Raw genomic sequence first — 27,935 nt, forward strand, 5'->3', positions numbered from 1 at the left:
AGGAATCAGGCTCCCTGACTTCAGACTATATTACAAAGCTACAGTCATCAAAACAGTCTGGTACTGGCACGAAAACAGAAATATAAATCCACGGAGCAGGATAAAGCCCAGAAATAAACCCATGCACCTATGGTCAATTAATCTATGACAAAGGAGGCAAGAATATACAATGGAGGAAAGACAGTCTCTTCAATAAATGGTGCTGGGAAAACTGGACAGCTACATGTAAAAAAATGAAATTAGAACACTCTCTAACACCATACACAAAAATAAACTCCAAATGGATTAAAGACCTAAATGTAAGACTGGACACTATAAAACTCTTAGAGGAAAACACAGGCAGAACACTGTTTGACATAAATTGCAGCAATATCTTTTTTGGATCTACCTTCTAGAGTAATGAAAATAAAAACAAAAATAAACAAATGGGACCTAATTAAACTTTAAAACTTTTACATAGCAAAGGAAACCATAAACAAAATGAAAAGACAATCCACAGAATGGGAGAAAATATTTGCAAATGAAGTGACTTGACAAGGGATTAATCTCTAAAATATACAAACAGCTCATGAAGCTCAATATCAAAAAAAAACAAACAACCCAATCAAAAAATGGGCAGAAGATTTAAACAGATATTTCTCCAAAAAAGACATAGATGGCCAAAAAACACATGAAAAAATGCTCAACATCGCTAATTATTAGAGAAATGCAAATCAAAAATACAATGTCACCAGTCAGAATGGCCATCATTAAAAAGACTACAAACAATAAATACTGGAGAGGGTGTGAAGAAAAGGGAACCCTCTTGCACTGTTAGTGGGAATGTAAATTGATACAACCACTATGGAGAACAGTATGGAGGTTCCTTGAAAAACTAAAAATAGAGCTACCACATGACCCAGCAATCCCACTCTTGGGCATATGTCCAGAGAAAACCATAATTTGAAAAGACACATGCACCCCAATGTTCATTGCAGCACTATTTACAATAGCCAGGACATGGAAGAAACCTAAATGTCCATCAAAAGAGGAATGGATAAAGAAGATGTGGTACATATATACAATGGAATATTACTCAACCATAAAAAAGAATGAAATAATGCCATTTGCAGCAACATGGATGGACCTAGAAATTATCATGTTAAGTGAAGTAAGTCAGACAAATATTATATGATATCACTTATATGTGAAATCTAAAAAAAATTAATCAAACTTATTTATAAAACAAAGAGACTCACAGACTTCAAAAATAAACTTATGGTTATGAAAGGGGAAATGTGTGTGTATGGGGGTATAAATCAGGTGTTTAGGAATAACATATACACACTACCATATATATATAATGTGTATATACATATATATATATATATATATATATATATACACACACATATATATAAATAATCAACAGGACCCACTGTATAGCACAGGGAACTCTACTCAATATTCTGTAATAACCTAAATGGGAAAAAAGTCTGAAGAAGAATGGATATATGTATATGTATAACTTAATCACTTTGCTGTACACCTGAAACTAACACAACATTGTAAATCAACTATACTCCAATATAAAATAAAAATTAAAAAGCAGAACTGAGGTTTCCCTCAGGTTTCTTTCTGAGAAGAAATTCTGCCCAAGATGTCTAATAATTCCTGCCCAAGAATTTCCAGCCTGCTAGCCTGCCCTACGAACTTTGGATTTGCCAGCCCCCACAATTACATAAGCCAATTCCTTTAAATAAATCTCTCTTCTATCTCCCCACACCCCTCCCGCAAATCAATGTATTTCACCACATCAAAAGAATAAGGAAGAAAAACCTTCTGGTCATTTTAACACAGAAAAAGCATTTAATAAGTCAACACCAATTCATTATCAAACTTTCAGCAAATTAGGAATAAAAAAAACTCAATTAAAGGCCTCTATGAAAAACCCTCACCTAACTTTGTACTTAATGACAAAATATTAAGACTTTTCCCCTAAGCTTGCCAAAAAAGGCAAGGATGCCCACTCTCACTACTTCTGTTCAATACTGTACTTATGATCCTAGCCAGTGCATCAATCCAGAAAAAGAAATAACTGGTATAAAGATGAGAAAGGAAGAAATAAAGCTGCCTTATTCAAAGATTACATGATTTTTTACATAGAAAATCTCAAGAAATCTAAAAAAGAACTACTAGAACTAATAACTTTAATAAGGTAACAGGAGGTAAGATCTATATACAAAAATCAACCATATTTTTATATACTAGCAAAATACCAGAATATCAAAAGCACTCAAGGAAAAAAAAGAACAAAGTTATACCAGCTGACTTAAAGACTTACTGCAGAACTATATTAATCATGGCTGTTTGTAATGGCCAAAGGATACCCATTTAATTCAATGGAATAGAACAGAAAGTCCAGAAAAACATATTTTTAAGTCACTTGATTTTTCACATAAGACACTAAAGCAACCCAGTAGGGAATGGGAAGTATTTCCAACAAATGGTGATGAAACCACTTGCTATCCATACAGAAAAGAAAAAAATGAAAGTTAATCCCTAACTTACACTATATGCAAATATCAATTTAAGGTGGCTCTTAAATGTAAATATGAAAGCTAAAACTTATAAAGCTTCTAGAAGAAAACAGAAGGTTATCTTCTTGTCCTAGTGTCAGAGGTAGACAAAGGTTTCCTAGACAAAACATAGAAAGCAAAATCCACAAAAGAAAAGCATATATCTTACAAAGGACCTACATACAGAATATATAAGAACTCACAGCTCACTAATAAAAAGGAACAACCCAATAGAAAAAAAAACAGAAAATAAGAGTACCAAAAATACCAAAAAAGTGTTCAATATCAATAGACATGAGGGAAATGGGAATCAAAACTATACTGAGATAATACTACATACATCCAGAATGACTAAAATTAAAATGACAACACTAAACACTGGCAAGAACACGGATTAAGTGGTATTCTTATACTTTGCTGGTGGGAGTGTAAAACAGTACAACCACTTTGGAAAGCAAACCACTGTGATACAAAAAAAATGGATAAATCTTAAAAACACTATGCTGAGTTGAAAAAAGCTGCACACAAAAAGTACATATTGTATGAATTCCATTTATATGTAGTCCTAGATCAGGCAAAACTAACCTATGTTGAAATAATCAGAACAATAGTTGCCTTCTGGAAGGAGGTGGAACTGATTGGGAATGGACATAAGGTAATTCTCAAGGATGATGAAGATATTGTGTATCTTAATAGGGATATAGGCATTTGTCAAATCTGACAAAATTATACACCTAAGATTTGATTTATGGATATGACTGTAGGTAAATTTTATCTCAAAACAAACACAAAATTCAATTAATGACTGCATGCTAAAGTGTTTAGGGAGCAAAGTTTACTGATGCTTGCAACTTCTTTTGAAATGCATTTAAAAGTTGACTGATGGATGTATAGGGAGATACATATAAATAAATATACATATATATATAAATATACATATAAAGATACATATACATATAAATAAAGCAACAGAGTGACTTTACTCTTCAGTTTGAATATTTTCATTAAAAAATGCTGGGAGTAGTGGAGAATAAGTAAGACCTTTATGTATTCACATGAAGAGATCTCCAAGATGTAGTGTTATATGTTTCATATTTATAAAGAGAACACAATAAATGCCCTTCTAAACAATGCCAATAAAACTGTATGACCCAGGTAGGTGTCTTCCACTGTGATGGCACTCAAATAACTTACACGGTTCAAAAAAATACAAAATGAAAATGATTTTTAAAAAAAAACAACAAAGCCCTGAACAATTACTTTTCCTTCTTGAGAAATGCTATTTTTGAATATTTTAGCATTGTGTATAAAATTTATTTAAGATTAAGAAAGAAGTTTTTCCAATTAACCTTTAGCACTACTTAGTACAACTCTGAAGATACTATAACTAGCTCAGATTAATTAATATTTCATTAACTTTTCATTTTCAGATTTTCTGTAATAGTAGCACAAATAAATCTATCTTACTTGAGATTGAGATCTTACCAATGAGAGATCAACTAAAAAAAAAACATAAAAATTTACATTAAAATTGATTTCCCTTAAAATCATTATGGTGAATAGAGTCATATTCTATGCTTTTGTAGGTTATAAAATAACTTTGGTGAAAAACGAGGAGGGAAAATCAAGAAGAGATTCAAAAAGATTAAGAACAAAACGTTTTTTACTTAAAAAAATAAGGTCAACATTCTTTGGTCATAGAGGAGATAATATAAAATTTAAAATCAAGACAGAATTTTTAATAATCAAAGGTGGCAAAAATCATAAAAGTTAAAAAAATGAAAAACAAACCTGACAGGATTAGGGAAACAGGGCACTTTGCATATCCAATAACATATAATACACTCCAAAAAATTTAAGAATTTTAATGTAAGAATTTTAAACATATGATTTAAAAGACTTACCCTTTCTGCTTCAAAGGTAATTCAAGTTTAAATATGGTAGCATCATTAACAACTGCTTTATATGCCTACAAATAATATAAAATAAGATACGAACATTATTTTTAATACTTAAAATAGATAATTATAATTCTAAAAATACATAAAATACAAATTAGTTTTTATTTTTAATGATGTATCTGGCCAAGTCAATGATTTCAACATGCTCTTTCTCATGTTATGATTATCATTATTCTCAAGTGAGGTATTAATGCTGCCTGACAACCATAACATTTTCTCTTGTCCACACATTCTCCTAGAAAACATTTTCATACCACCTCCTTTCTCTTCAAACCTCCAGTATTTCCTCTCCCATACATACTCTCAGCTGATGATGTGGCTTCCTAATTCACAGAGAAAACCAAAGTAATCAGAATTCCCTCCTTTTTCTCCTGTATCATCAATTTTTCCCCCCTCCATTATTTCTACAGCCTCAATATGCATACATATTATTCTTTAAATCTTAAAAACTCTCTCTTGGCTTTGTCCACCTTCAGCTACTGCCCCATATTTCTCTCTCTCTAAGCTAAACTCCTAGAAGAATTATCTAACTCACTGTCGCTAATTTCTCTACTACCATTCTTATCTGAAACTGTTCTAAACAGGCTTTCACACTACTACTCCAACTAATCATTCTTGTCAACCTCCATGTTGCTGAAGACAACGGTTAATCCCCATCTTATCTGACCTATCAGCAGCATTTTAAAACAGCAGATCCTGCCCTCCTCCTGGAAAGTGCTTTTTCCACTTGTTTTCTAGCACAGCACTCTCCTGGTCATTCCACTCATTCGCCTCTCTCCTCAGGAAAGATGGCTGGTTCCTTATCGTTATGATAACTAACTTTAAAATGCCCCAGACCAGTCCTTGGATCTCTTCTCTTTGCTATCTTCACTCTTACTTTGGAGATCATAGCCACTGTCAGTGCTTTAAAAACCGTCTATATGCTGAAGCTCCCAGATTTATTTTTGCAGGCCCGTCCCCTCCCTTAAGCTCCAGATTTGATGTTGCCATATGGATGTTTAATAAGCATTTCAAAGTTAACTTGTCCAGAACTGAGTTCCTAATCTCTCTTCAACCATCTCCCCAAAACCTGCTTCTCACAAAGTCTTCATCTTCCCTCATCTCAGCAAGCATATACTTCTAAGTGATCAGAACAAAAATCTGTCATCCTTGACTGATATCTTTCTATCACATTCCACATCTGATTCCATTAGCAAGTCCTGTATAGCCTATTTTTACAATATAATCAAAATCCAACCACTTTTGACTACCTTCACCTACTATCGTTCTGGGCAGAGCTTCCATCATTACTTAACTGAATTACTTAAATCGATTCTTAACCCATTTCCTTGCTTCCTCTCTGGCCCCCTTCAGTCTATTCTTTCTGCAGCAGGCAGGTGATCCTGATAAAAATGTAAGTCAGATCCTGTCATTTGGTTCAAGATATTTCTATGACTTTCTATCCTACTCAGAGTACAAATGAAACTCCTTACCATGGCTCAGTCTTACGTGATCTGGCCTCCTGTTATCTCTGACTACTTATCTCTGATTTCCTACTATTCTCCCCCTCACTCAATCCACTATGGCCACAATGATCTCTTTCTTCTCTGGTTCTGGAACATGACAGGTATAATCCTGCCTTAGAGCCTTTGCATTTGCTCTCCCCTCAGGCTACAGTATTATTCCCTCAGAGAGCCACATGACATATTCCTTAATCAACTTCAATCTTGATTTGAATGTCACCTCATATAAAGCCCTTTGCAGGCCACTCAATTTAATATTTCAAATGATCTCATTACCTCCATACTCCCTTAACCCGTTTCCTACTTTATCTACCTAGGTACCTACCTATCTACCTTTCTTTCTACCCAAATATTTATCTAAAGGTAGACAGTAATTTTTTAAAAATGCTACTGGAGAAAGTTGATTGTGTTTTTAGAGTCTAGAAAATAATTTCACTTGGGAAGTAAGGAAAGGTAGTTGAAGAGGAGGAAAAACTAATGGTAATTCTAGTGATAGGTTTATGATATTTAAAAAGATACGGGGCTTCCCTGGTGGTGCAGTGGTTAAGAATCCACCTGCCAATGCAGGGAACACGGGTTCGAGCCCTGCTCTGGGAAGATCTCACATGCCGCGGAGCAACTAAGCCCGTGCACCACAACTACTGAGCCTGTGCCCTATAGCCCGTGAGCCACAACTACTGAGCCCTCGCGCCACAACTACTGAAGCCCACACGCCTAGAGCCCATGCTCCGCAACAAGAGAAGCCACCTCAAGGAGAAGCCGGTGCACCACAATGAAGAGTAGCCCCCGCTCACTGCAACTAGAGAAAGCCCACGTGCAGCAATGAAGACCCAACGCAGCCAAAATTAAATAAATAAATAATAAAATAATATAATAAAAAAATAAATATTTTAAAATAATAAAAATAAAAAGATAATGACTCTAAGGATAATACTGTTTCATTACCATTATCCTAGACTATAATGGGAAAGAAGACATGGAAAGCAAGAATAAATGTGATACAACTCTCACAAGAGCCCTATGAAAGGAAACAGGACAGAGAAATCAATTCTGCTTGGGATAGGATGTGGGGGGAGGCAGAGTATCAAGGAAATTCCAGGAGAAGCATACTTTGAGCTGAGTCTTAAAGGAAGGATGAATAAGAATTCAATAATCAATAATATTCAAAAACAGGAAGACATTCTTGAAAAATTAAGAAAGCAACTTTCTAGCTAAATTCTGGTTCACAAGCATACCCAATGCTTACAAAAGCATATAAGAAACCAAATATAATATGGTTGCCCTCCACTGATGAAAAATCAGAGTTGCTAGGTTTTTTTAGTTTGTAATTTAATAGCATCATGATGCAAGTTTCTTATTAAAATTAAATTATGACAAGTGTTAACATACAGGAATATATACCTTGTCTCTTGCAGTAAGAAATCGTGGATCATCTTGAAAAGCTTCTTTGACAAGTCTACTAAATCTATTAAACAGTGTAAGTAACTGCTCAACATATTTCTCAGAGTCCTAAAAATAAAGTGCTGTATATTAAGTTGAGTTTAAAACAAAAATACAAAAAATGAGAAAATATAAACATAATTTTCATAACACTATAGCTTTAAAATTTGGTAACTTTTCTGAAATATTTTTTTCTTATTAAGAAAGGTGTTCCAGCGTTACTGTTTTGCCATCAATTTAAAATACCCGATTTTAAATACCTTATCCTGCATTTACAAAATAACTTTGATATATGTCTATCATTGTCATTGAGGAGAACTTACAGTAGTAATAGTTTCAGCAGCTGCTACCATATCTGCCAGGCCTGCACTGATGATATGTTCCTCCAAGTCTTTCAACATTGGCTCTATCCCATTAGGAACTTTGTCCATTAATGAAAACATCAAATGTAATTCTGAAACGATAGAACACACCCATGTAATCATTTCATCCATCAGAACAGACTTTCTCTTTGATTTGTATCATGGATCTAGAATGCCTATGATAATAAGAGTGTGGGGAAATATTAGCTGGAAGTTGATAGCTTTAATAGTATTCTGTGGGTGCAATTAGTTTAGGACTTGTTATCGTTAAGTACTATAACTTCCTGATCTACCATATCAGTCTGACAAAAATTATTTTTAAAAGAAACTCTAATTAAAGTGATCACACACTGCAAAACCCAACTCCTCTTAAAAGGTGAGTCATTTAACCTTCAATGCAATGGAATATATTTATTCTAAGAAATACAAAAGTTTACACAGAAAATTAGTTACATTTCATAAAGTAGATGCAATGTTAAATACACAATACACAGTCACATCACTAAGGGGTAAAATACTGTCCTCAGATTGTTCAGAGTAACAAGGTAATATAAAACTGTATTCATAAAGAATTTTTCAGTTTGCAAAAAGCACTTTCTCCTATTATCCCATTTAATTGACCTTCACAATAATCTTACCTCACAGAATGGTTACCACTAAATAAATCCTTCTGAAGTGAGTCCACCTTGGATCAGACATAACTCTACTTAGTTTGGCATACAGAACTTCAAATATTTCATTTATGCCAAATGAGAAACTTGCTTTTACTCCAAAATACTTCTGAAGAGTGTAAGACTTAAGTGAACTGAAAAACGTACTTGAAAGACAACTAGAGATTAAGTAGGACCTTGCAATTTTATGCAATGAAATCTAGAGAGTAATACATCAAAATGTTAAAAGTGGTTGTCTCTGAGTGGTAAGTATATGGGTAATTTTTACTGTATGCTTTTTAGTATTAATGTACTTGTTACCTCCCAAAACAGAACTTTATCATATTTAAGTAATAAAAAAATAACATTTAAGTAATAAAAAATACACTTCAGAAATCTTGTAAGATATTTTGGGGGAGAGGGACGAAGATTACCAACATAGAGTGTTTTATTACTTTTTAAAAATATTTGCCACAAGGTTCCACACAAAAGTCAAAATACCTAGTTCTATCCTATACCATACGTTTACCATTTAAATTAGCCTTTAAAAGTAGTGTCCTACTTTTGGGAACAAATTGAAATTCGCATGTGAGCGCACACAAATATACTGATACCTAAGGGGGAGAAATGCTTAAAATATAAGTTTATAAAGAAGATTTTCTTTACAGTGTTTCTAACTATGCTAAATATTTTTATCATTTTCTTTACGCAGTTTGCCATAACAAAAACACCTATGTATAAAAGAATGATCTAACAGCAATTTACTAAAAGTGATGTGCTTCAAAGATATCCTCTTAAAAGAGTATGAGAACTTTATGTGATGTTTTACCTACTTTCAGTTTCATTTCTCTTGATCATGCCTTGGCACTCTGCTAAGATAGTCTCTTTAAAGGATGTCACCAGGGCATTTACACAGCATTCCATGAGCTGAAATACATCAAAAATTGGTCAAGGCTATTATAAGCAACAATAAGGACCAGATCTATTCCACTCCATTTTGCTTCATAGTCCCACAAAACCACAATGTTCAACAACAGCAAAAAACTAAGAATACTGAAAGTAGATTTTACTTACCTTTACTAGAGGATTGTTGAAGATGGATACTCTATTTTAGTTTACCAAAGCATACTTCCCCCTATGGAAAAGGCTATAGAACTTAGGTTCTCTTTAGAAATTTTAATGAAAGTCCCCAACAAGGGGAGGAAAAAAACTTTTTAATCTACAAAACAAGCTGAAAAACTAAACTTTAATGAACTCTCATCTGGAGAGAACCTGTGTTGGAATTAGATTCTAAAATGCTAGAAGTATGAACATCCATTCAACACATAGTAGGTTTCATTGCTGTGAGCACCAAAGAAGTGTTAGGATACAAAGGATAAGCTATAACCTCTGCTTTGGAGAAGATCACTGTCTTATTGAGGGTGGGGAGGGAAGCAAACTTTAATAAATACAACTCAGTTAGGTGGCAAAACACACACACACACAAACAGAAACAAACAAAGGAACTACTATTTTTTTCTGGGTAGTTAAAAAGGTCTCATCCACAAGATGAAATCTAAATTGGATATTGAAAAGTACAAATCTTAAAATGGATTGGGTAGTCTAAGAAAAAAAAGCTGAATATGAAGAGAGTGGGAGAGAAAGGTAGACTGGAGCCAGATTATGAATGAAAATCTATGGTTTGGGATTTTACTCTATAGGTAGGGAAGGTTTTAAACAGAAGATAAATGTAATGAGCTTCTATTCCCCCACCAAGTCATTTTTAAAAGGTCAGTCTAATAATGTCAGCAAGGTAGGTGGTACTGAGTGGTGGTGGGGAGACTGGCAAACATGGCTGTTGAAAGATTGCAAGTAAGATGGTCAGGGTCTAATGTTCTGGCTGGCTCCACTCCATCACTGCTCCTTCGTGTCATATATTTACTCTTCTTGCAGGTATCAAAATGAACAGGTTGTGATTACTAATACAAGGTACACTAAGGCTGATACCTCTCTTCTGAAAAACAGATCATCTGTCTGTATTAAGGAAGGGAATTGTGTGTGCCTTAAAAGTTCTTTGCTAAAAATTCCTCTTGGAATTGACATAATGTTGTTATATTACTGAAGTTAAATTTATGTAATGGAGATTCATTATATCATTGTTTCCACTTTTTAAAATGTTAAAAAAATTTCCATAATAAAAGGAATTTTTTCAGATCCCTCCCTCTATGAGAATTACACTAATGACTTTAAAGTCCATGTATGTAAATTTCTGTCCTAAGAACAACAACATACATATGAAATGGTTGAGAAATTTCTGCCAAGGTGGGAAGCTCTGCCCCAATTACTGAGTAATCTCATTCTATACCAGCCCTGGAATATGCACAATGGAACAGGCCCACCTTTGACAGAGAATAGGTAAATCTAACTATATACAACTAATGAAGAAGAAACAAAGTGCAATCAGATTAAGCTCTGTTTTCTAAAATAAGCTCTATTTTCTGTTTTCTAAAATAATCTCTGTTTTCTGTTTCACTGAAAATTTACACTTGAACATAATCTAGTTCAGGAGTAGTCCAAATTTTGCAGACTCCAAAAATCATGTGTCATGTGTTTCACACTGTTGTGAAACAGCTTGTTTTTTTTTTAATATAGAACAGAACAAAAAAAAAAATCAGAGTGCATCACATATAAAAACAACGAATATTATTTCATAACATTGTTTCAGATATGAGCAAATAAACAAAGCATATACTAAGTCACAATAAAAAATGTATTTCTTATTGTGGGTTACAATGAGGATTTAAAGGAGAGACTAGGGAGGCTAGGTGTCCAGTGGTTAGGACTCGGGCTCTCACTGCCATGGGTCTCGGTTCAATCCCTGGTCAGAGAACCAAGATCCTGCAAGCCACGTGGTGCGATCAAAAAAATAACATAACATAACATAACATAAATGAGAGGCTAAATTGACAAGATAGTTGAAGTAAACTGAGCAGAATTTGGTAACTGCTTAGATGAAAGGAGTTAGGGATATAAAGGTTACTGAAACACTTTCTAGCTTGAAAGGTTAAACAAGTTATTATAATAACAAACATCTTTTAATGAGCACCTACTCTGTAAATGCTTTACATACATTATCTGATTAACCCATATGTCATTTAACTCATGAAAACCTTATGAAGCAGATATTTAACATATGAGGAAACAAGCTTACAGAGGCTAAGTAACTTACAAATGTTACACAATTAGTTCATAAGGTCTTGAGCTGTAATATGAGGCCAGGTATGTGACTCCAAGCCTACAACTTTTGATACTACATTAAGAGAGCAAGTATATATTTAGTAATGGCTATGTGCTCAGAAATGAGTTAAGTGTTGTAAGGAATAGAGAAGATAAAACATGGTTTATACACTCAATGCTCTTACAATCCAGTTTGGGATATGTAACTATAGTGTATCTAAAATGTGTGCATACTTCATACATAACAGAGGTATATGAAAAGTTCAATTTCACCAATAAAGCAAAGAGATGGAAATAAACACATTATTACTACACTATAAATAAACTTCACAAGGACAGAGACTGTGTTCCATCCAGCTATATATTCATGGACTCAACACATTTGGTGCTTGATAAATAACACAACAAAGTAGCCTATAATTTGCTACTAAATCAAGTTGTAGAAACAATTGGTACAGTGGGAATTCAAATAACAGGAAATGGATGAAGGCTAGAGTATTTGGGGAGACTCGCAAGATGGGCTTTAAGAATTCTGAAGGATTTGAATAGGCAGAAAAGAAATGTAAAACATTACTTAAAAAGAATGAATCCAAGAAAAAAACGAATAGAATGAGGTATATGAATAAGAAAATATTCCTTATTGGGTAGAATGACTCTTACTGGACAGTATTAAGTTAGAAAAATAAGTTATGGCCAAATTATGAAGGGCCTTGAAAATCAGAGATAGGAAATCAAGATACTATGGTTTTTTGAATAAAGAAGTAAAATAATGAAAGAGTAGCCTCAACTCACAAAAGAAGAAATACAAATGGTCCATAATAAGAATAAAGTAGTGGAAAATCCAATGTTCTTAATGATAGGAACTAGCAGATGGATATTCCCTTGAATTAAACAATTAATGTCAATCCTAAAAAAATAAAGATACCCAGCCTCATTAGCATTTTTTTTTTTTTTGGGCTGCACCATGCAGCATGTGGGATCTTAGTTCCCCAACCAGTGATCGAACCCGCGCCCTGTGCATTGGAAGCGCAGAGTCTTAACCACTGGACTGCCAGGGAAGTCCCCTAGTAATTTTTAAATGCACATTAAAAAATATTTTAAAATCTATGATACTGGGAAATTGGCAAAATTAATAGACTGAAAAAACCCAGATCAGCAAAGATAAACAGGTATATTGTTAATGGGAATCAGAATTACAACATTTCTGAAAATCAGTTTGGTCTTATATAGCAATCTGTAAAAGGTGCATACCCTTTGCTTCAGCAATCTCATTTCCAGGAAACTCCATTCTAATAGAATGCCACATGTAAGAAAGATGTATACATAAAGATTTTAAAAATATATCAGGATATAAGATATAAACATGTAAATACATTCCAGGAAGTACTATTTATTAAAAAAAACCATAATAATAACAAATAATAATGAAAATTCCCATCATTAGAGAAGTAGTTAGGTATATTATAGTACATATATATGATGAAATATATACAGGCAATAAAAGTAATGTTATAATATAGAAGTGTTTAGAGTAAAAATGTACATCATAACATCTTTAAATGCTAGAGGAAAGGAAGAAAGAGAGAAAAGAAAGAAAAGATGGAATTCCCTGGCAGTCCAGTGGTTAGGACTTGACATTTTCACTGCCAGGGCCCAGGTTCAATCCCTAATCAGGGAACTAAGATCCTGCAAGCTGCACAGCCCGGCCAAAAAAAAAAATTTTTTTTTAATTTAAAAAAAATAAAGAAAAGAAGGAAAGGGAAGGGAAGGAAATGAAAGGATAGGAGAGGAGGAAAGGGGAAAAAGGAAAGAAAAGAAAAAAGGATCAACCAAGCAAGTATGACAAAATGATGATCATTGTTGCTGGCTAGGTTTGGAGGGTGGGGTTCATTATACTATTTTCTCTACTTCTGAAAATATTTGAAAAGTTTCATAACAAATATTTTTTAAAAAAATAAAGAGAAGGGCTTCCCTGTTGGCACAGTGGTTGAGAGTCCGCCTGCCGATGCAGGGGACACGGGTTCATGCCCAGGTCTGGGAAGATCCCACATGCCGCGGAGTGGCTGGGCCCGTGAGCCATGGCCGCTGAGCCTGTGTGTCCGGAGCCTGTGCTCAACAACGGGAGAGGCCACAACAGTGAGAGGCCCGCATACCGCAAAAAATAAATAAATAAATAAATAAAAATAAAGAGAAGAATCATGGTATAGATCCCTGTGTATTGAAAATCCTTTAGAAAACTATTTTATGTAGGCAAAAACAAGAAAGGGAGGTTGCTTGATAGAGTTCTCTCCTTATCTCCAAAGAGTCTTGTCTTAACAAGAGGGTCAGTTTCTTGAGGGCAGGGACCATTTTATTCCTCTTTTGTATTTTTCTCCCCATCATTTACCAAAGTTCTACATACAGAGTCAACCCTGAGTATATACTTGTTATTTGAAAAATACGTCTTGAATGGAAAGGATAGTGATAAACCATCTCTCTCACCTTGTATTCCCTTTCTGTCTCCTTTTGCTAGCTTCCGTGAAGAAAAAAACTTTTTGCCATATGTCATCAACTCCTGTATTTTGCCTTCTAAATCCATAGCAATCTCCCCAGAGGTCTGCAAGGTGAAACACTTTAACTATCAATGTGCTTGATGTTTTACCTTCCTTTATAGCAAAACTCTTCAAAGATGATGCCTGCCATAAAACACAGCAGGCACTCAGTATTTGTTGAATGAATGAATGCATAGCTCTGTGAAGATGAGAAAGGTGGGATACGTAGGCTAACTGATGTACTAGAGTCTTTTTTTAGTGATATTCAATTTGCACAATGCTACTTCACTGAAGTTTAATAAAAACAATAGGAACAGTTCTGATTTTTGTTAGTTATGTAATTCCCTATAAGTTATAATTTGCTTTTGCCTTAGCTATAAAATAGAGGAGTTGAATTAAAAATCATCCTAGATTACTCCACCTTAAGATTCTACTTTATCATTATCAGGTCTCTAACCATATAAGGATATGGTTATGTATTCAAGAATTCATTTATTCCATGTGTGGTAGGCTATTCTCAAAATTAACTTCTCTTTTTTTTTTAAAGGTTTTTTTAAACCTTTATAACCAGTGTTTCTTGCTTCACTTCTCAACTAGTTATACAAGTAACTCTCTACATAGACCAATGAAGTCAGACTCACCCTGACTTTTTAAATACCACCCTTAATATACTTAAATACTGAAGGTTAACAAGTACTTTACTTACTTTAATGTTAACAACTTATGACTTGTGACCTTGTTGCTAATTCCATTTTTTATCAATATTTTGCACAGGTAGCAAAATAGTGTCTATCTGTCTGAGAATCAGTAAGCAACATCTGTAAACCACAGCCCTAAACAGTAAAAACTACCATGCCAGGCACAGCACTTAATGTTTTGATATAGTAGTTCATTAAACACAAGTGGGTATTACCCCACTTTACAGTTAGGAAAACAAGGATTACAAAGGTTGAAGAAATTGACAAAGGGCACACAGCTGGTAAAATGACAATGGAATTCAAATCCTCATCTTCCAACATGTATGTCCCTAACCAGTGTAATACACTGCTTCCCTATCAGAGCTCTGGTCAATGAGAAGAAATGAAGACCTGCCATCACCATTTCACTCTCTATTCCATTATTCCACTGTATAAACAATCCATTTTATTCTAGTGTTACTTTGAAGATAGGAACCCGTTCTACCTTCTTATCCCCACTAGCACAAGGCCTGACATAGTTTAGGTGCACAATAAATGACTGCCTTCAGGTAAAACCAAGCTATACAGGACTATCACCTAAAATACTAATAGCCACAGAAAAAAATTTTTAAGTAATTTTTAAAAATATTTTTTCTCATTCTTACTGTTACGTGTCACTTTTCTGTCAATAATGCCTCTTCAAGCAGCACAGCTCTGAAGCCTCTTACCTGGTTTTACTAATATACGGTGCTCATTTGCTAGAGGCCCATCCAGTGATAATCAAGCTCATTAGAATTGTGTTGGGGCTAAGCTGGATCTGGGTGGGGCTAAGTTGTTCTCCTATAAGCAAAGGTTGAAGACTGGGCCTGTCAGACACCTAATGCAATGCAGCTGCTCAGAACTCTTGGCCTAACTTACTGTTTAAGTTCTCCACTGAACTGCAAGTAGCTAAAGTTGCTAAAAGGGTTATCTTCTGGATGAGTCAAGTATTACTATATCATACCTACTACAAACACATTGACAACTCAAGCATGCTTGCACATGTGTACAAAGACACACACACAAAGCATTTGATCCAAGTTTGGGCACTCAACCCAAGCTAGGCCAATTAGAGCTAGGCTAATTAACACCGGTGGAACAAGACTCCTCTCAGGTCACAAACTGGAGGGACAAACTGGCAGCATTCATGGTCCTGACTTCAATTTAACACAGGTTCATTGGTGACACAGATACCATGAGCAGTATCACTATAGATGATATAAATTTCCAACAGTGAAAAAAATTTAAGATTCCAAACAAAAAATATATTTTCAATGCTCAATTTACACAACAACATACCTAGAAAATGAAGTGTATTACTAATATCATGCAAAAATGCTCTGGTTTAAAAGTAAAATGAAATTAAATTCTAGACTCAGATATCTAAGTGTAAACAAGATTTTCATTTACATGAGTGGCTACGGGAGCACTGAATATTATTTTTGGGATATGGGCTAATTCTTATTTATGTGGGACAGTCTGAGCACTGTGAGACATGTAGCATTCCTGGACTCCATTCACTAAAAATCAATCATTGTGACAACCAAAAAAAAAAAAAGCCTCCACAAATTTCAAAAACACTCTCTGGAGATAGATACTATCTTCATTGAAAATCTCTGGCCTAGAGATTTCAGTTCAAAATATCAATATATTAGCCTATCCAAACAGCATAACTCACTTTTCTTCGATTCATCTCTATTAGAATCTGCTGTACTGACAACAAGCAAATCCAAATGAAAGTTGAATTAGGATAAATCTATAAAAGGATCCTAAAAATATTGTTATTACATGCTAAACCAAACATTTAAATATTTTATGTATAAAAAACAGAAATATCTTGAGAGTAACTTTTATTGGCTATATAGTATATGTCAAAATCCCTTTGGGGTATAAATTTTTATCCATTAAAAATGGGACTTTGGGACTTCCCTGGAGGTCCAGTTGTTAAGACTCCACACTTCCATTGCAGGGGGCACGGGTTCAATCCCTGGTTGGGGAACTAGGATCCCACATGCTGCACAGTGTGGCCAAAAAAAAAAGGCAGGGGGACTTTCTGTTCTATCCTAAAATGAAAGAATGCTATTATGTTAGGAACTCTGTTAATGTGATTTCCTGAATTAGTTCAACGGAGGAAAATGCCACATGATCATCTCCATTAATGCTTCCCAAATAATAAGGGCATTCTTCACAATATTCTTTATTTTTTTACATTTTATTTTGATTTTAGCCTTACATAATAGTTGTAAAAATAGCAGAGAGTACCTATACATCCATCACCCTATTTCCCATAATGGTAACTTTTTACATAACTACAGCACAACTATCAAAACCAGGAAAATAATATTAGTACAATATTAATTAACTACAGACCTTATTAGAAATTCACCAGTCTTTCCTATTCCAGGATGCTATCTACAAACCCAGATTACATTTTGTTGTTAGTTTTACTAGTCTCCTCCAATCTGTGACAATTTCTTGGTCCGTGTGTCTGTGCTATGATCTGGACACATTTAATTTTTATTGGCATATAGTTGCTTTACAATGTTCTGTTAGTTTCTACTATACAGCAAAATGAACCAGCTATACATATACATATATTCCCTCTTTTTTTTGGATTTCCTTCCCATTTAGGTCACCACAGTGCATTAAGTAGAGTTCCCTGTGCTATACAATATGTTCTCATTAGTTATTTATTTTATACACAGTATCAATAGGGTATATGTCAAACCCAATCTCCCAGTTCCTCCCATCTTCCTCTTTCCCTCTTGGTATCCATACATTTGTTCTCTACCTCTGTGCCTCTATTTCTGCTTTGCAAACAGATTTCATCTACACCATTTTTCTCGATTCCACATATGTACGTTAATATACGATATTTGTTTTTCTGACTTCACCTCTGTATGACAGTCTCTAGGTCCATTCACATCTCTACAAATGACCCAATTTCATTCCTTTTTACAGCTGAGTAATATTCCATTGTATACACGTACCATATCTTCTTTACCCGTTCCTCTGTTGATGGACATTTAGGTTTGCTTCCATGTCCTGGCTATTGTAAATAGTGCTGCTGAGAACATAGGGGTGCATGTGTCTTTTTGAATTATGGTTTTCCCTGTGTATATGCCCAGTAGCAGGATTGCTGGGTCATATGTTAGTTTTATTTTTAGTTTTTTAAGGAAACTCCATACTGTTTTCCATTTACATGGCTGTATCAATTTACATTCCTACCAACAGTGCATGAGGGGTCCCTTTTCTCCACACGCTCTCCAGCATTTGTTTGTAGGTTTTTTGATGATGGCCATTCTGACCCGTATGAAGTGATACCTCATTGTAGCTTTGATTTGCATTTCCTCTACTAATTCATGATGTTGAGCATCTTTCCACATGCCATCTGTATGTTTTTTGGAGAAATTTCTATTTAGGTCTTCCACCCATTTTTTGATTAGGTCGTTTTTTTCTATATTGAGATTCATGAGCTGCTTGTATATTTTGGAGATTAATCCTTTGTAAGCTGCTTTGTTTGCAAATATTTTCTCCCATTCTGAGGGTTGTCTCTTTGTCTTGTTTATGGTTTCCTTTGTTGTGCAAAAGCTTTTAATTAGGTCCCATTTGTTTATTTTTGTTTTTATTTCCATTACTCTAGGAGGTGGGTCAAAAAAGATCTCACTTCAATTTATGTCAGAGTGTTCTGCCTATGTTTTCCTTTTTAAGAGTTTTATAGTGTCTGGCTTTACATTTAGGTCTTTAATCAATTTTGAGTTTATTTTTGTGTGTGGTGTTAGGGAATGTTCTAATTTCATTCCTTTACATGTCCAGTTTTCCCAGCACCACTTATTGAAGAGGCTGTCTTTTCTCCGTTGTATTATATATTTTTGCCTCCTTTGTCATAGATTAGGTGACCATAGGTACGTGGGTTTATATCTGGGCTTTATATCCTGCTCCACTGATCTATATTTCTGTTTTTGGGCCAGTAACATACTGTCTTGATCACTGTAGCTTTGTAGTATAGTCTGAAGTCAGGGAGCCTGATTCCTCCAGCTCCGTTTTTCTTTCTCAAGACTGCTTTGGCTATTCAGGGTCTTTTGTGTTTCCACACAAATTGTAAAATTTTTTGTTCTAGTTCTGTGAAAAATGCCATTGGTAATTTGATAGGGATTGCACTGAATCTGTAGATTGCTTTGGGTAGTATAATCATTTTCACAGTATTAATTCTTCCAATCCAAGAACTTGGTGTATCTCGCCATCTGTTTGTGTCATTTTGGTTTCTTTCATCAGTACCCTACAGTTTTCTGCATACAGGTCTTTTGCCTCCTTAGGTAGGATCTTGACACTTTTAAAGAATAGTAGCCAGTTATTTTGTACACTGCCCCAAAAGTAGGGATTGTCTAAAATTTTCTCATTAGAATAAGAGTACTAATTTTTGACAAGAATACAACAGAAATGATTTTGTACTCTTTTTAGTGTATCATATGAAGGGGTACATAATATCAATATGTCCTATTACAGGTTATGTTAACCTTGATCACTTGATTAAGATAAGTGTTTTTTGGGTTTCTCCATCGTAGTAACTATTTTTCCCTTACCAAATATCTTGAGGAAGATACTCTGAAACTGTCAATTCTACCTCAAACCTTTGGCCACTGATTTTAGTATCCATTAGTGGAGCTTGTCTGCAACAACTATTAGTGTGATCGTACCTAATAGTGATCGTCAATTTCCCTCCACATTTTTAGAGAATTCTTCTCTAAAACTCTGAACATTTTTCATGTATGATGGCCAGTATTAAGTACATATCTGCATCTTTTTTCCAACATTTTTCTACCAGATATTTATCATTTTTTGTTCCCCAATTTTTAAAAGTTCTTTATATAGTAGAACTTTATATAGTAGGGATATTGGGCTTTTGTCTGTGACATATATTTCAAATACTTTTTCCCAGGTTGTGAGCTGATTTTTAACTTTGCTGATTGTGCTTTTTGCAATTACATACTTTTTAATTTTTAAAATTATTTTAATTTATTTTTATTGAGGTATAATTGCCATATAACATTAGTTTAAGGTGTGCAACATAATAGATAATTGTATACACTGTGAATTAAGTCACCACAATTAAGTCCAGTTAACATACATACATAACTACATAGTTAAAAATTTTATTTTCTTATGAGAACTTTAAGATTGCAAATTTTTTAGTGTATAGTCACATTTGTCAGTCTTTTCTTTTACTGACTCTGAACTCTGAGTCATAAAAAAAACCCTCTCTCTACGCCAAAGTTAAAGAGGTATTCTTCTAGTACTTGTATGATTCCATTTTTAACACATAGATCCCTGATCTATTTGGGGTTTATTTTTCTGAATGGTGTAAAATACAGATCTAAAGATCTTTTTCCAAGTATCTGCTGAGTCATCCCATCACCATTTTTTAAAAAGTCCATCTTTACCGCCACTGATTTGACATGCAACCTTTGTCATATATAATTCTGCACTTTCTATTCCATTCCACAAGTCCACTATCTATTCATGGGTCAATATCACACTATTTTTTTAAATTTATGTATTTTTATTGAAATCAATTCATAGTTGATTTAAAATATTGTACTACTTTCAGATAGGTGAACAGTTAGTTAGGTATACAGCATAGTGATTCAGTACTTTTGCAGACTATACTCCATTATAGTTATTATAAGGTAATAGATAAAATTTCCTGCATTATACAGTATATCCTTGCTTTTTTTTTTTTTTTTTTTTTGGGGAAATATAATTTCCTGCAACCCTGTGTGAATCTACAGTTATCTCAAAATTAACAGTATAATTTTATTATTTTTTTTTATTTTATTTTTTTGCGGTACACAGGCCTCTCACAGTTGTGGCCTCTCCCATTGCGGAGCACAGGCTCTGGACATGCAGGCTCAGCGGCCATGGCTCACAGGCTCAGCCGCTCCACGGCACGTGGGATCTTCCCGGACCGGGGCACGAACCCACATCCCCTCATCTGCAGGCGGACTCTCAACCACTGCGCCGCCAGGGAAGCCCGCTTATCTATTTTATATACAGTAGTTTGTATCTGTTAATCCCATACCCCTAATTTATCTCTCCCCTCTTCCCTTGCCCCTTTGGTAACCACAAGTTTGCTTTCTATATCTGTGACTCTGTTTCTGTTTTGCATATTTGTATCATTTAGATTCCATATGTGATGCCATACTGTGCACGTCTTTCTCTGTCTGATTTATTTCATTAAGCATAATGATCTCTAGGTCCATCCATGTTGCTGCAAATGGCAATATTTCATTCTTTTTTATGGCTAATATTCCATTGTGTGTGTGTTTGTGTGTGTGTGTACACATACACCCCACATCTTAATCCAATCATCTGTTGATGGGTACCTGGGTGGCTTCCATGTCTTGGCTATTACAAATAGCACTGCTATGAACACTGGGGTGCATGTAACCTTTCGAATTAAGAGTTTTCGTCTTTTCCGGATACATAACCAGGAGTGGGATTGCTGGATAGTATAGTAACTCTATTTTCAGTTTTTTAAGGAACCTCCATACTGTTCTCCATAGTGGCTGCACTAACTTGCATTCCCAACAACAGTGTACATGAGTACCCTTTTCTCCACATCCTCTCCAACAGTTGTTATTTGTGAACTTTTTGATGATAGCCATTCTGATAGGTGTGAGGTGGTACATCAGTGTAATTTTGATTTGCATTTCTCTAATAATTAGCAATGTTGAACACCTTTTCATATGCCTTTTAGCCATCTCTATGCCTTCTTTGGAGAAATATCTATTCAGGTCTTCTGCTCATTTTTTGACTGGGTTGTTTCTTTTTCTGATATTGAGTTTTATGAACTGTTCCTACATTTTGGATATTAACAAATCCTTGTTCATCCCTGTCGGCTGCATCATTTGTAAATATTTTCTCCCAGATTGCTTTCATTTTCTTGATAGTTTCCTTTGCTGTGCAAAAGCTTTTAAGTTTAATTAGGCCCCATTTGTTTATTTTTGCTTTCATTTCTTCTGCCTTGGGAGACTCATCCAAGAAAATATTGTTACAATTTATGACAAAGTGTCCTGAATATATTCTCTTCTAGGAGTTTTATGGTTTCAGGTCTTACATTTATGTTTTTAAATTACTTTGAACTTATTTTTGTATGTGTGTGAGGGAATGTTCTAATCTTATTGTTTTACACATAGCTATATAGTTTCCCCAGACACCACTTGTTGAAGACAGTGTCGGATTGCTTTGGCAATTCGGGGTCTTTTTTGGTTCCATGTAAATTTTAGGATTATTTGTACTAGTTCTGTGAAAAATGTCACGGGTATTTTGAATAGGGATTGCAGTAAATCGGTAGATTGCTTTGGGTAGTATGGCCATTTTCAAAATATTAATTCTTCCAATCCAAGCAAGCATGGGATATCATTCCACTTCTTCAAATCATCTTCAATTTCCTTCATTAATGGTTTATAGTTCTCAGAGTATATGCCTTTAATCTCCTTGGTTAAGTTTATTCCTAGGTATTTACATTTTTTGATGTAATTTTAAATGAGATTGGTTTTTAAATTCTCTGATATTTCATTATTAGTGTATAGAAATTCAACAGAAATAGAAATACATTAATCTTGTATTCTGCAACCTTGCTGAATTCATTTCTTAGTTCTAACAGTTCTGGGGCGGAGACATTATGGTTCTCTATACAGAGTATCATGTCATCTGCAAACAGTGACAACTTTACCTCTTCCCTTTAAATTTGGATATCTTTTCTTTTTCTTGTCTTACTGCTGTGGCTAGGACTTCCAACTAGGTTAAATAGAAGCAGTTAGAATGGGCATCCTTATCTTGTTCCTGAATTTAGTGGGTAACCTTGCAGCTTTTCACCATGGAGTACTATGCTGACTGAGGGTTTGCTGTAAATGGCCTTTGTTATGTTCCCTCTATACCCACTTTGATAAGAGTTTTTACTATGAACAGATGTTGAATTTTTTCAAATGTTTTTTCTGCATCTACTGAGATGATACTGTGATTTTTATCTTTCCTTTCTTTAATGTGGTGTATCACACTGATTTGCATATGCCGAACCATCCTTGTGACATGGAAATGAATCCAATTTGATCATGGTGTATGATCCTTTTTACATATCGTTGTATTCGATTTGCTAATATTTTGTTGAGGATTTTTGCATTTGTATTCATGAAAGATATTGGTCTCTAATTTTCTATTCTTGTAGTGTCTTTGTTTGCTATTGGTATTAGGCCTCATAGAATCAATCTGAGAGTGTTCCCTCCTCTTCAATTGATTTATTTTTTTATCTCTGTGGTATCAGTTGTTCTTTCTCCTCTTTCACTTCTTATTTTGTTTATTCGGATCCTATTGGTTTCTTCTTTGTGAGCCTGGATGAAGATTTATCAATTTTGTTTATCTTTTCAAAAAAACAGCTCTTGGTTTTAATAATCTTTTCTTTTGGTTTTTTTAATCTTTATTTTTTTTCTCTATGATCTTTACTATTTCTTTCCTTCTCCTGACTTTAGGCTTTGTTTGCTCTTCTTTTTCTATTTCTTTTAGGTGTTAGGTTACGTTCTTTGAGATTTTTCTTGTTTCTTGAGGAAGGCCTGAAGTTGCTATGAATGTCCCTCTTAGAACTGCTTTGCTGCATCAGATAGATTTTGGAAAGCAGTGTTTCCATTTTCATTTGTCCAGATGTATTTTCTGATTTCCTCTTTGAGTTTCATCATTGACTCACTGGATTTTTAGCAGCATGTTGTTTAGTCTCCACATGTTTGTTATTTTCCCACTTTTCTTTCTATGGTTGATTTCTAGTTTCACACTGTAGTGATTAGAAAAAACTCTTGATATAATTTCTATCCTCTTAAATTTGTTAAGTCTTGTTTTGTGACCTAGTATGTGACCTATCCTGGCAAGTGTTCCATGTGCACTTGAAAAGAATGTTTATTCTGCCCTTTTTTTTTTGATGGAATGTCCTGTTGACAACAATTAAATCCAACTCATCTATTCTGTCATTCAGGATCTTTGCTGCCTTATTGTTTGGATGACGTGTCCACTGATGTCAGTGGGGTTCTACTATTACTGTATTAACTGTCAATTTCTCCCTTTATATGTTAGTATTTACTTTATACTTAGGTGTTCCTGGATTGGGTGCACATATGTTAACAAGTATAATATCCTCTTCTTGTATCAATTCCTTTATCATTATACACTGCCCTTCTTTGTGATTCATCACGACCTTTGTTTTAATTTTTTCTGAAATGAGTATTGCTACCCCTGCTTTCTTATCGTTTCTGTTTGCATGAAATAACTTATACTATACCTACTTTCAGTCTGTGTGCCCTTCATCCTAAAGGGAGTCTCTTGTAGCCAGCATACTGAAGGGTCTTGTTTTGTAATCCAATTAGCCTATGTTTTTTTTTTTTTTTAATTTATTTATGGCTGTGTTGGGTCTTAGTTGCCGCACACGGGCTTTCTCTAGTTGCAGTGAGCAGGGACTACTCTTCGTTGCAGTGTGCAGGCTTCTCATTGCAGTGGCTTCTCTCGTTGCAGAGCATGGGCTCTAGGCATACAGGTTTCAGTAGTTGTGGCAGGTGGGCTCAATTGTTGTGGCTCACAGGCTCAGTAGATGTGGCACATGGGCTTAGTTGCTCCATAGCATGTGGGATCCTACTGGACCAGAGCTCAAACCCTTGTCCCCTGCACCAGCAGGCTGATTATTAACCACTACGCCACCAGGGAAATCCCATCCCTCCCTATGTCTTTTGATCAGTGCATTTAGTCCACTGACATATAAAGTAATTATTGGTATGTGTTTACTTAGGCCCTTTTATTACCTGTTTTCCAGTTGTTTTTGTAGTTCTTCTCTGTTCATTTCATCTTCTTTTTGTTTCTTCTATTGTTATACCACACCACTTAATTACAGAGAATTTATATAGTATGTTTTATGTCTGGTAGGGCTAGTTCTCTTTAAAGTTTTTATTTTCCAGTGTTTTCCTGGCCATTCTTACATGTTTATTTTTCCACATGAACTTTTTTTCAACTTGTCTAATTTCAATAAATAGTTTTGGTATTTTTATTGGAATTACAGGAAATATATAAATTAATTTAGAGAAGAACTGATATCTGTACCATTTCAAGTCACAGAATTTAAGAATAAGAGATATCTCTCCATTTTTTCAAGTCTACATCTGTCTCTTTGGAGTGTCTAAAACTTTTCCTCTTACAGGTTTCACACATTTCTTACTAGATTTTTCCCAAGTATTTAATTTTCTTTGTTGCTACTATAAGTAAGGTTTGCCCTAACCTTATATCTTCTGTTTATTATTTGTGTATATGAAGACTGATATTTGTATGTTAATTTTATATCCTGCCACTTTCCTGAATTACTTTACTGTTTGAGTTTTATCATCAACTGTGGAGTTTTCCAGAGAAGTACTATCATATCATCTCTAAAATGAGACAGTTTTCCTTTTGGCTTACCCATTCTATGCCTCTAAATGATTTCTGTAGTTTAACTGCATGGACTAATACTTCTAATGTGCTGTTCAATACAAGTAGAAATAGTGGGTGTCCTTGCCTTGTTTATGATCTTCATGGAAATGCCTCTAATGATTCTCCATAAAATAAGATGGCTTTAGGGCTAAGGTAGATAATTCCTGATAATATTCTTAATAAAAAAAAATAAGTACTTTCTTAGCATCATAAAATGCATACATCATGCCAGAAAGAAGCATCATGCTTAATGGTGCTTTAGAAGCACCATTTAGAAGCACTCCTATCAAACATTGAAAGAAGACAAGGATCCCCAATATTATTAACATTTTCCTAAAATAAACCATTAACAGATTTAATCAACTGAAGGAAATAAGAGATATTAATGTTACAGAGATATAATCAGATGTTTAGAATACCCAAAAGAACAAAATAAAACTCTTATAAACAAGGAAGGAATTCAGTAAGCTGCTAAGCACTAGATGAACATTACTTGAAATGTATATTTGGCCTTTATTAGGCCTGGCCTCACAACTGGGTACTACTTAGGTGAGACTTGCTCTATTATACAGAACACTGGTCCAGGAATTTGTTTTCCTAGGATATTGAAAAGTAATCAGGTTTAGAAGATTAAGATCAAGACTTACAACATTCAAAAAAGGTAAGTGATAAATCATAATAATTTCCTAATTTTCAGAGAAAACACAAATGTCGAAAATGTACATACTTTAATATTAAATTCTGGTGTGCAACATTGTGTAGCCCCATATGAGCTGATAGGTAATTGTCTTCCACTAGTAATAGCCTAATAGGTAAGGAGAGATGAAAACTATTATCAATAAAGCATTAAGATATAGCATAGCATGTTCTAATGGCTGATAATTCCTGTAAGACAGAATTTAGGGCAGTAAGTCTGCTCCGAATAATTTTCAATTATGGAAGTGACTTTTCTTAGTAACTATTCAAATAATACTGTTCATACTTTATGCATATTAAATTAGAACCCCGGACTTGGTGATTTTTTGGTTTACTGTTCCTTCCATTACAACATACTTCACTTTAACACACCATTTCTCTTTGGAAACAGAAACTGTAAATTAACAAATATATAACAAATATTATGTATATAGTATAATGGCCTTAGCTCAGTAAGGTATATAATACAGTAGTGTATCTGCATTAAGCCTTAAATTCCCAATGTTACAATTAATTCTATAGTTTTCATGCTTAATGTCTTCTCTGCACCAAATTTTCCTGTACAGACTATATAGTGGTCACTGATTAATATTAATCTATGTTCTTAAGAAATAGGAAAGTGATAACCTTTGGGAAAAAAAGATGGTAATAATACTGTGGAGGGAGCATGATGGAATGTTTCTTACTTGCTGATAATTCTTTTTCTGGTAATTTCACAGGTATGTTCACTTTGTGATAACTCACACTTGAGATTTTTGTAACTTTTCTGTATATATGTTATACTTCAATCAAAATAGTTGATTTAAGAAAAATAAGCAGAAAATCAAAACAAACCATACAAACAGACCTCTTACTTCCCCAATAAGGCACAATTTCTTTGCAAGCACATTATATTGCACTTAGGGTCTTTGTTGAAACAAAACAAAAACTTATCTTTAAACTCTAGAATCATTCAGCTTGGTAAGATGTTCACACTTGGTATCCATGGAAGCACAAATTCACATCTTCTATTTCAAATTTTTCCCAAAATGTTTGTGTGTATTTTAAAGTAGAAAGGGAGACTTAACTGTTCTATACAAGTTTTCATGTGTATTTGTTTATCTCTACCTTTCTCATTCTCTTTTTCTTGCTCTCTCTTATTCACTGTATTAGTTGGACCTCTACAGTTGAACTTATTTAAGTTTACTATAAATATGATACAACTAAGATATATAAAATAGAGTATAAGAATAGAAGAACAACTCTATCTTACAAACTTACAACATCCCCATCCAGGAGGTATAGGCCCACCAATCAATTCAAAATATTCAAATCCCTCTAACTAAACTCATCTTTTTTCCCTCACAACGAAGATTTATTCTTATACCTGATCTTCCCGCAGCAGTACAATTCTCCCAAGCCAAAACCTTAGAAACACTGTTAACTCAGTTCTCTCCAACATCAGCCCCATTCATATTACAATGTTCCACCTCTGGGAAGTCTGTCTCTACCCTCTTTCTTTCCATTCCCATTGCTATAACCCTACCTGGCACTCCTAATACCTTGCTTGAATTATCGCAAAAGCCTCCCACTTCCTATTCCAAGCTATTCTCCACTCCAATTTTAAAAAATTTATTTATTTGGCTGTGCTGGTCTTAGCTGCAGCACACAGGATCTTCAGTTGTGGCATGAGTGACCTAGTTCCCTGACCAGGGATCGAACCCAGGCCCCATGCACTGCAAGCACAGAGTCTTAGCCACTGGACCACCAGGGAAGTCCCCCCCACTCCAATTAATCTTTCATACTGACACTAGATTAATTTTTCTG

At 34.5% G+C, this 27,935-nt stretch overlaps 1 protein-coding gene across 1 annotated transcript in view; it reads right to left on the reverse strand.

Annotated features, from left to right (window-relative positions):
- Positions 1 to 27,935, reverse strand: part of CUL5 (cullin 5) — a 98,925-nt gene that overhangs the window by 21,497 nt on the left and 49,493 nt on the right. The window contains exons 8-11 of the mRNA XM_024766969.1: positions 9,307 to 9,400; positions 7,785 to 7,915; positions 7,423 to 7,530; positions 4,463 to 4,527 (exon numbers count right to left, since the gene is read on the reverse strand). Coding sequence (XP_024622737.1) covers positions 4,463 to 4,527; positions 7,423 to 7,530; positions 7,785 to 7,915; positions 9,307 to 9,400 — 398 coding nt within the window. The remainder of the gene's footprint in view (positions 1 to 4,462; positions 4,528 to 7,422; positions 7,531 to 7,784; positions 7,916 to 9,306; positions 9,401 to 27,935) is intronic.

This window comes from Neophocaena asiaeorientalis, unplaced genomic scaffold, assembly GCF_003031525.2.
Source record: "Neophocaena asiaeorientalis asiaeorientalis breed wild unplaced genomic scaffold, Neophocaena_asiaeorientalis_V1.1 scaffold338, whole genome shotgun sequence".
Classification (NCBI taxonomy): domain Eukaryota; kingdom Metazoa; phylum Chordata; class Mammalia; order Artiodactyla; family Phocoenidae; genus Neophocaena; species Neophocaena asiaeorientalis.